Source organism: Pyxicephalus adspersus, chromosome 4 (genome assembly GCF_032062135.1).
Source record: "Pyxicephalus adspersus chromosome 4, UCB_Pads_2.0, whole genome shotgun sequence".
Taxonomy (NCBI): domain Eukaryota; kingdom Metazoa; phylum Chordata; class Amphibia; order Anura; family Pyxicephalidae; genus Pyxicephalus; species Pyxicephalus adspersus.
The window spans coordinates 93,668,267-93,678,252 of record NC_092861.1 but is presented as its reverse complement, the minus strand read 5'-3'; the positions used below and the strand labels follow the sequence as shown (position 1 = coordinate 93,678,252).

The 9,986-nt window shown below is 39.6% G+C and overlaps 1 protein-coding gene across 1 annotated transcript in view; it reads right to left on the bottom strand.

Annotated features, from left to right (window-relative positions):
- The window catches only part of UST (uronyl 2-sulfotransferase), a 149,234-nt gene extending 140,857 nt beyond the window's left edge, over window positions 1-8,377 (bottom strand). The window contains exon 1 of the mRNA XM_072409035.1: window positions 7,518-8,377. Coding sequence (XP_072265136.1) covers window positions 7,518-7,746 — 229 coding nt within the window. The 5' untranslated portion in view covers window positions 7,747-8,377. The remainder of the gene's footprint in view (window positions 1-7,517) is intronic.
- Between the last annotated feature and the right edge of the window lie 1,609 nt (window positions 8,378-9,986).

Here is a 9,986-nt window from a genome sequence, read left to right as displayed (position 1 = left end):
TAATAATAATAATAATAAAATAGAAAAATGAGTGTGAGGGCATATGACAGCCTAATATCTTAGTATGTAACTGTGCAAATATCAGGTCTTTGCGACTCTTGAAACTGTTTTTTCTTTTAGTGAGAAGCAGTGATGGCTGAGGAACAAGGAAGTTTTATGTCATTGGAGTTACGGGCTGTCATGAAATTTTTGTTTCTTCAGGGAAAGTCAGCAAAGGACATTCACACTGAGATGTCACAAACACTGGGGGAGAAGTGTCCTTCTTTTCCCTGAAGAAACAAAAGCCAGGAACTTCTCAGCACCCTCTCGTAATTTAAGTCCATGAAAATAAAAGAACTGTGTTATCCATACTAGATTATACATATTCAATCTTTCAAAGCAGAATAGACCAATAAAGAGAAAGTTATTTGATGCTATGGACAACAAAAACAGTTCTATTGGCAGTTTTATTAAAAGAGAAAAAGTCAAACTGCTCACACACAAAGCTAGACGGTTTGTCAACAAAAATGTCAAATTTACCTAATTTTTTTTTATAGAACTTGTGATGATTACTTGGTCTCCCACTATTACTATGCAGGAACATCATGGGTGAGAGAAGGGGTCAGCAGGGTAGCTTCCTGAAAATATCACAGCACCCTGCCTCACTACTCCTCCCAAGAGCCCTCAGTCCTGAAACAAGCAGTGGACTTCCCCCTCAAAGGATTTATGCAAATATAAAAAATGCCTCGATGGGTGGGTGTCAGCATTGAGTAGAAGGTACTCCTAAGCCGGCTGCAAATGCCCATTTGTGAAAGTGAATTTCTTTGTTTAATCAACTGCCTCAGGGACTATCTTGAGATTTAAACCAAATCTCAGGATCACACAGATGCAAGTTCTGGTGAGACATGCTGGAATGATCGTTACAATACCCAATGCCAGTAACTGAAGGCACAAGTACTGGGAGAGGGGAAAGCCACTTTCTGCTTCTAGTCATGTGATGACCTTCCTCTTACCATGCCTACTGGACATCCATCAGAGAACAGCAACAGAGAGAGGAACTGCACTTAGGGTCAGTCATTGTGGTCTGCAAGGGTTGTGTCACTGAGGTCTGAACTAGAGATCTGTTACTGAAGTCTGCACTGGGGGTTCAGATTTAGAGATTACTGTCCCCAGCTGAGAAGAATGTCCTATAAAAGAACTACAGCCGTTCATTGGATATAAAAGTAACATTTCCTTAGACTAGCTAATCAGTCTGCACATGTACTTACTCTGGACTCATGCCACTGACACTAAAAAAATAAAAAGCAATGAGAAAGTTTTTTACTAAAAAGAATGTTTTATATGGCCAAGAATCTAACCATGACGACTATTCTTTAACAAAACTAGGATTAGTTCTAGGACAGACCCATGGCATGCCTCTCATTAGTAAACATATCAAGCTTAAATTAATTTGCAGACACAGAGTCAATGAGACCAAAACCAATCGCTGGATGGACAGTGAACTGTTAAATTAGGGCCAATATGGGTTAAACATAATAGATGGTATAAATGCAGCTCACCCCATTAACCAAATCAACAATCCAACCTTATGTCACATGTCATATCAGATCACAGGTTTGTACCGCCATTTTTAATAAAAGCTGCTGCAATGAATTGCAAAACTGTGGTGCAGCATGTGAGTGCCTGGCTATGTATCCCACAGTTCTGTGCAGCAGTCACCCTTTTCCCCTTCTAATATGTAAAACATCTACCTGTACACATTCATGTGTGATTGGATTATGGTCCCCGACTGAGTTACTTGGGTGAATATCAGTGCTGGAGTGTGTTTGTGCCATTCAATAGAATCTGAATTTGCTCAGGTAACATTAAAGAACACGTCCAGTTAAATGTGACTTTGAAAAGTGCAGTTAGAGGACTCCAAATCTGCAAATGTTTTTCAAGTCAATACCATGTAAATTATTTGGTAACTCTGGGTAAGAATGACAACCAGGCAACTAGACTTTTCCCATAAGAAATAGCCTCTCAGAAATTCTCTCAGTTAACATTTCCAATTACATAGAAATATATTCCTTTCTATTTCCCAAACCCTTTAAGGATTCTTCCAAATATTTCAATACTCCTAAAGTATAGATTTATGTGGAGGGTTGGCCATATGTTTTTGAGACATATGCCACCTTAAAGCAAACAACTCTCCATTGAATTTAATATGTAGGCCATGAAAATATTTATGTAAGTATTTATGTAAGATATTCATACCCCCAATTCAGTATGACGAAATCCAGGTAGGTTCCTTTGCATCAAACACCTGACAGGATTGGTCCTTTGACAAAACTGTGAGTTAATCTCCTTTGTGCTTTATTTAACGAATATATACAAGCATAAAAATATTAGTTATTAATCATACATGAATTTATCTATATTATTATTTTAGTGGACACAACTATTTTGAAGCCTTGCTTTAGGGTGTTCCTTTGTCAACCCTGGGTTAATGTGAGCTACCATCTTTATTACTGTATATTGTGTGACTATGGGTTTGGGCCATTCACCTTGGTGGCAAATTCATTATTTTACTTCACAACTGTAATGGTATTTTTGATGCAGTTTTGTACTAGGCATAACCTGTATAAATGGTTTGCTTCTACAATATGTGTTTAATTATTGGAAACTCTTTGCAACGATTGTTTGACTCTTTGAAGGAAATTTTATATATTATTCTTTTCCACAATGCGTATTGTAACCCTGACAAATGACCCACCAAAACACAAATTTGTCCTGTCTCCATTTACTGATGTTGGAGGGTTTTTAACATGCTCAATACACAATCTTAAATTGTGATTTGTTTATCAGACAATGTCATTATGGTACAAGGAATGAATTAGAAATATGCACACATCCTGGCAGAAACAGATTTATATTTAACCAATGGGATATTCTTGATAGCACTTATTCCATTTCCTCAGGGTAAACATTTCTTGCAACATACACAAACTGACAGGTTTTTTATCATGTGGTCTTAGAGCAGCTCACTGTTGTCCTCCATGTGCCTGACTTCTCTCTGTAGACTGCAGCTTCTTTTTAATGCATCTCCCATGTGTTTATTTAACTGAATTTTAACAAAACTGGCAACAAATTTTGCATCTGTAACCCTGCGATTGTCAGGAATGTAAATGCTGACAATGATCAGAACAACACATAGCTCTTGCCATATATGTTAACCTTCAGAAAATTTTGTGGATCTATAAAATGCCAACACAACTCATTTACCAAGTGATAAGTTTGTTTTAAATTAGATCCACAATTAAAGATCAATATCGTTTCATATCATCAGGTTAAATTAGTTAAGCTAGCCATACACTAAGGCACATGTATGAGGGTCAGGCATCCTGTACACCTCTCTGGTGCTGGTTGATAGTGATAAAGCTATTGCAATTAAACAATAGCTGTTTACATGTCTGCCAACTATTAAATATGTCTCTCAGGTGGTGTGTGTACATAGCACATTGATATTAAAACTTTATTTAGATCTGAGCCAAAGCAGGGTATAAATTATTGGATCTAAAAGCTGCCACTGAATGTGTATGAGCTTATTATTGCCCTGCCCAAAGATGCACAAAAAATTTCAAAAGACTTTTACTTCTACTATATCACTTCAATTAAAAGTGTGTGAGAACCCCTTACCACTAAACTAATAACCAATATATTGTATTAAGTGTAGGTGTTTCAGCAAAATAAGATTTCTATCTCTATGTTGTTTCACATATAAATGTGGTTCTCAGATTCATGATTTCATACTTGATGATAAAACCTAACATTCTGTTTCGAAAGCTTCCTATCTCAGCCTATAGATTTAACCAGTCAATGGTGCCTCCTTAACTCCAACATATCCACTAAATGACTTTAACAGACTCTTAAAATAGTTCATCCCAGCACACAGAACGCTATTCATCCAAAGCTTATGGAAGGATTCACTTTTCATGCTTAAATCAGATGGTCAACCTAAATATTTTATTACCTTAGAAAACCTGACCAGCTTTTCAGTTTAACAGATTAACATTACTTCATGCCAAATGCAGTACATCTACAAAATGAATACAGGTCACTTCTCTGTCTCTTCCAAGATTTAACAGGACACCTTTGAACCTATTGAAAAGTCAGCCCATCAAGCATGTAATCACAATAAACTGCCATTTGCACCTTCTTTTATTTACCTATATAACATTAAGTTTATTTAGCCATCTTCTATTTCTCCAATTAAGTCAAAAATACTTTTTTAATAGATCTGTATTACTGTTATCAATATCAGCAAAAAGTGTCTGCTGTATCAGCCTAGGATGGAAGGGTAAGTATATAGGTAGTAGGAAATTTACTAAAGGAAATGTATATATGGCTCATGTGGGATTGTATAACAGAAAACTTTGGAAAGTCATTACCACTCCAGTCACTCAAGGAATGCAGACAACAGTGCACATACTTTTTATATTGTTTTCATTATTTTGTGCAGCTGGCATTCCTGTTTTTTCAAACATCCTTTTTTTCTGTATGGTCCTATATGTGAGGCAATGCAGGCCAAGTGTCCACCTCATCAGAGAGGTTTACACGAATATGTAGGATGGCATATAGTTCAACCTAGGTATGTTGATTCTACTGTTTTGTTTTGTTGAGAAACTACATGTTGTTGTGACAGAAGCACAGGGGGAAGCATGTTTTACTAGCAAAGTGTGTTTTGTACAAAAAAATGGAATAATCAAACTCTTATGTAACTGCTAATTCTTTTTGATAGCGGAGAAGACAATATTCAGATCCCAATTTCTCAAACTCTTACAACCTTTGGGGAAGCCAGACCATGCGGCTCTGCAGAATGACACGGTACTGCAGAAGCTCCGAAAAAGTAAGAATTACTGTTTTGTACACAGGTACCAAGGGCACAAGTCCATATTCCTGAAAGAAAGGGATTCTGCTGTGTAGTAAGGACTTATTTTTGTGTTATGTTTTCTAGCTATAGAAAAACTATCTGTTTGAAGCTGTCCACCCCATGAGACTTCAACAGTAAGACTGAAGCCATTACCAGGCCCTATATTTTTAGCCATTTGGATGTATTATTTGCAGTTTGCAGCATGCAATGCAAGATAACATAGTACATGAACTAAATAAAAGACTGTGTATATCTTTGAGATATCAGAGTTGCATAGCCTGGAGCATAAACATGTTTAAAAATTATGAGCTGTGGTGACAACACACTGAACTCTCCATGAAAAGAGTCTTATTCCATTTTCATGCACTCTACATGGACAGTGTCTGTAAAAGCATCTATCTACATGGAGTGTGCAGTTAATCTATTCCACAGCTGAGTGTGTCCTTATAACCTGCATGGCTAACAAAAAGTATTCTACCCCTGGAGCTCAGTCTTCCCTGATCTTAACAGACTCAAATTGGTCTGACCAATTCATTATTCAGTCAAGCTGACTCTGACTCTTTTACCTGGCCCCCCTTTGTCAGAATGGACTAAGGCTATGTACACAGATCTAAAAAAAAGTTGGCCAACACAAACGGTTGCACTTATCTCCGCTGACAATCTGAAAAGTGTACAGCAGTCCCTGGAATTCATTTATCAATCTAGCACGGCAGACTGATGAACAACTGATCAGGAATGATCGCTGTGCACTCCCATGCAGGCTGCAGGTAACAAAGAATCATTTTTACTGACAATTCTCTGATGCCTTTATGGCATTTAGGAACAGGAAAAATAAAGCAATAGGCTGACCATCTAAGCTGAACAAACCTATTAAAAAAAGCCACACACACACATTATCCACTGAAAATTTACTTCAACAAATGACAAGACCACATCAATCACAGTGCCTGCAGCAGTAAACTACCACTATTATTGTGTCATGGTATGAGGTCTGACTTACTTTTAGAAAACTAGTTTGGATTCAATGGATTTTCCAGGAGACAATATTTTGGGCTTAAAAAAAGGTCAGGCAACCCAAAATTCATGTTTCAGGAGATGATGAAGTTATGAAATGATGACACATCCGAAAATGGAGGGGAGACCTTTCCAAAGTAAAAACAATTTTAATCCCAGACAGTTGTCTCCAAAACAGTTATCCCCATTACAGGATTTTCCTTCACCTGTTGTTTTGATGACAATTCAAAATGTTGGGAAACTCCAAATTTTCACTCTAAGTGACCATGACAAATACGAGTAACGTACCATGACGAGTAAAGGGGGCAGTGACAGCAATAAAAAAAAAACTACACTATACCTTATGCCTGTGTTTTTCGACCATGATTGCTAGGGGTTCCCTGAGCAATGAGCAATTTATGTCTTTCAGGTCAGTTTGGATCTTTTTGGATATCTGTAAGGGTGCCATTCTTCCTACTAATCAGCAATTTAGTAAACATTCGTCCCATTGAAACCATATTAATACATTGTATGCTGTAGAAATAGTAATTATAACAAGGGTTTCCTGAAAACCATGTAAAGGTTGAAAAACACTGTCTTACAAAAAAGCCATTGACTGTCATTGAAAACACAACAAGTGAGTTAGGGGAAAACAAAACACCCAAATGTCCCAGGTGGACAGGAAGAGAATAGAGAATGATGGCTGATGGAGTTCCCCATCAGGCTATATCTCTGTTTCTGTATTAGAATAGATAGTAATAGATCAGATTGCTAATTTCATTAACACACATCGGTCGGTGTTATGAAAACCCTTCACTTCTGATATTACAATCAAAATCAAATCATTCCACTAATTATTTCCCAAATTAATAATCCTTTCCATGCAGAGAGATCACAACTGACAGATTGAACCAGATGAAATGACAGTACAAAGGTATCACAGTTTATATCATGATTTATAGTCACCTTTTTTTTATTCTGCATCCCTGCTACCTTAGAAGTAGAAAAGCTGCAAATCTACAAAAACACGTCCAATGAAATAAATCTTTTGTGCATTGGAAGCATGCGTTGCTCTAGAAACCTTTCATAGGACATATTTAAACTATTATGTGCATCATTTTTTATAAAAGAAAAAAACATATGCCACATGTACATTCAGGATGTTAAGGATTAGTAGACCCATCCATGACAACAAGCTGACTCCAATAAAATAAAATAATGAGATATTACCCCCCTTCCTAATATATAAAAATCTTAGAGATTAAAATAAATAGCCCAATGCTGCAGCACTGACATAAAATACAAGCAGCAATGATGTGCAATGACCCAAATGATGATTATCTATAATAAACCTGACCACACACAAGAAGTGCCATCTGTATGAATACTATTTGTGGTTCCTATAGATAATAAAAATAAAAGAATGATACACAAATATGAGCAGACCATTCTGGTTTCCTGTATGTTGTGGGGAGCTGTGTGGTTGGGGTGTTATGTGTCAGTGATATCAGACATTCCTGTCTGGCAGATGTTCTGCTTCCTGTCAGAGCACCTGCAGCTAGATGACTGACCAACCCTCCAACAGGTAAGTGAATTGTGCATGAAGAAGTAGAGGCAGAAGTTTGGTACTTACCTAGGTAGAGGCGTAAATCCAGGAGGATCTGAGGGGGACCCCCATTCAGCTGGTAGAAGAGGGAGCCCAGGCAGAAGAGCAGCAGGGTGGCCATGCAGAAGCCATAATCTCGCAATGAGAAGCGAGGAGACAGCAAGGACAGGCAGCCCTTCCGAGGAGAACCATGCTGGACATTGTTCTTGGGAACATGATTGTTGGTGTGTTTATTGTTGCTGGTCTTCTTCATCATACAGCCTCCTTACACAGCCCGGCAGGAAGAGCTCACCCATCCGCCTAGAGATAACAAGAGCTGCTTTCTGTGTCATTGGAGAAGTTGGAGAAGAGTTTGTGTGAGCTTCTTTAGGTCAGGAGCTGCTCTTCTCCATTGCCCGGCAGTCTCTTCCGTCCAGGACTCGGCTTCTCTGCTGCTGTGGTTGTTGCAGTGCAGTTTTCCCACCCCGTGCCTGGAGCCTGACCCTCCGCCTGTGCTGTGAGGCTGCTCCCGGTCCGGTTCGCCTTGTCGCCGGTCCTGTTCGCCTTGCCCCTGGTCCTGTTCGCCTTGCCCTTGGTCCTGTTCGCCTTGCCCCCGGTCCTATTCGCCTTGCCCCCGGTCCTGTTCGCCTTGTCCCCGGTCCTGTCCGCCTTGCCCCTCCTTCTGTCTTCCTTGTAGACTTGTCTCTCTCCCCCTTTCTTCCAGCTCAGAGCTGCAGGGTAGGAGATGAAGTCTGCAGCAGCAGCAATGTCTTCTGTGCTCTCCTCAGGGTGAAGTGTGGCATCAGATTACCACTTGCTTTCCCTCTAAAACAGTAGGCAAAGTTTTTTTTCTTCAATGTGTGCAAGTAGGAAGAAAGTTGTTTTCATTTCTCGCTCCCTCAGTCATTTCCCTTCCCCCTCTTCTTGTCATGAGTTTATTTCCACACCAGCGACCCCTTGGGGCTTCAGTTAGATTTTTACAGCGTTTTGGTTCAATACTGAACGTCTGAGGAGGATGAACAGGTTCTGTTAGGGGGCTGACACAACATTTTATGAAAGAACCTCCTCTGGTCTCCCCTTCCTAAACACACACAGCCTTGGTGCCTGTGAAGATGAAGAAAAATACTAATTTTATTCCCAGAAAAGAGTACCGGCCTGCTCTCATTCACTGAACCCCCCCATGGTTCATAATCCCCCTCTATCCATGGCCAATTACTGATTAATCACTGAATACATGGCAACCCAATGTGCATAGGAGATCACTGCACCCTCAGGGATAAATTACATTCACCGGGGGTAAAGTATGGGATTGCTTTATTAAAAGAATATAGGTTATTCACATACATTGGATATATCTCTAAGCACAGATTCATACCTGAGTTGCTTGGCTCCCCACAGCTGGCACCTTGGCACATTCACACGGCAGCAGTCTCTGCATGTATGACAGCTGGCAGTAGTAGCGCTCGCTGCAGCCCTTATTCATCCGCTATGGGATTGCCTTCAATCCCGCAGAGCAGTCGATCCGTCTGGAGGGTTCTTCCCGGTATCCGTCCTTGGGCTGGAGCGCTAGGTGCCGCAATCTTCTCCCTATTCTTCTGGGTTCTTCTTCCTACGCCACCCGACACAGGCGCAAGGTTGGGTGACGTAGATGGGAAAAAACTTCTCAATTCTGAGTTTAGGTACGCTTTAAGCCTTAGTTTAGTAAATGAGATGAAACTCAGCTGACATTAAAGCAGAACTAAAGTTCTACATCAAAAAATTGGCATCAGGCAGGTCCTTATTGCAGAAAGGGACAGGTAATGTCCCTTCCGCAAAAAGTATTCCTACCCACCTGATCATCGCCCAGATGTCAACATTTGCTGAGCTGCCCAGGAGTTACATCATCATAGTCAATCAGGATGGCCGAAGATTGGGATGGAGAGGAAAAAAGGGGAGAAGATGGTGGTGCCCCCGAGAGAACAGGGGCAGGTGAGTATCCCTTGGGTTTAGTTCCACTTTAACCATATAATCACATGCCAGGAAAAATCCTGTTTTCCCGCACGTGACCGGGTATGCTTTATAATTGAGTTTGCACCACATTCTCGACGTAAAGTGAGTGATCATTTACCTTGATCAGTGAACAGCCTTTTTTTTTTAGTAAATCAATTCCTAAGTCTTATTAAATGCACAGTAACAGGGACAGTAGTGAAAGAAAAAGCACTTTTATTAGTACTAATCTCTTGGTGATTAGAACTGTCTTAAAGCTAGTCACACATACAAGGACTTTCAGTGAGCAATGTTCAATGAAGTGCAATGCATTTTTGATTTAATTGACATGTTTGATATAAATGTTAAAAAGAAAATCAATCAATCATAATGGTACACACCAAGTACCGAGTTTCCCCGATTTTAAGACATCCCCATTAAATAAGCCACCCCCGATTTTTGAAAAAATAATTAAAATAAGACACTCACCCGTGAATAAGACATCCCCCGATATTTGATCCTGTGTGTGTCTCCTTGATGCTGGCTGCAGCA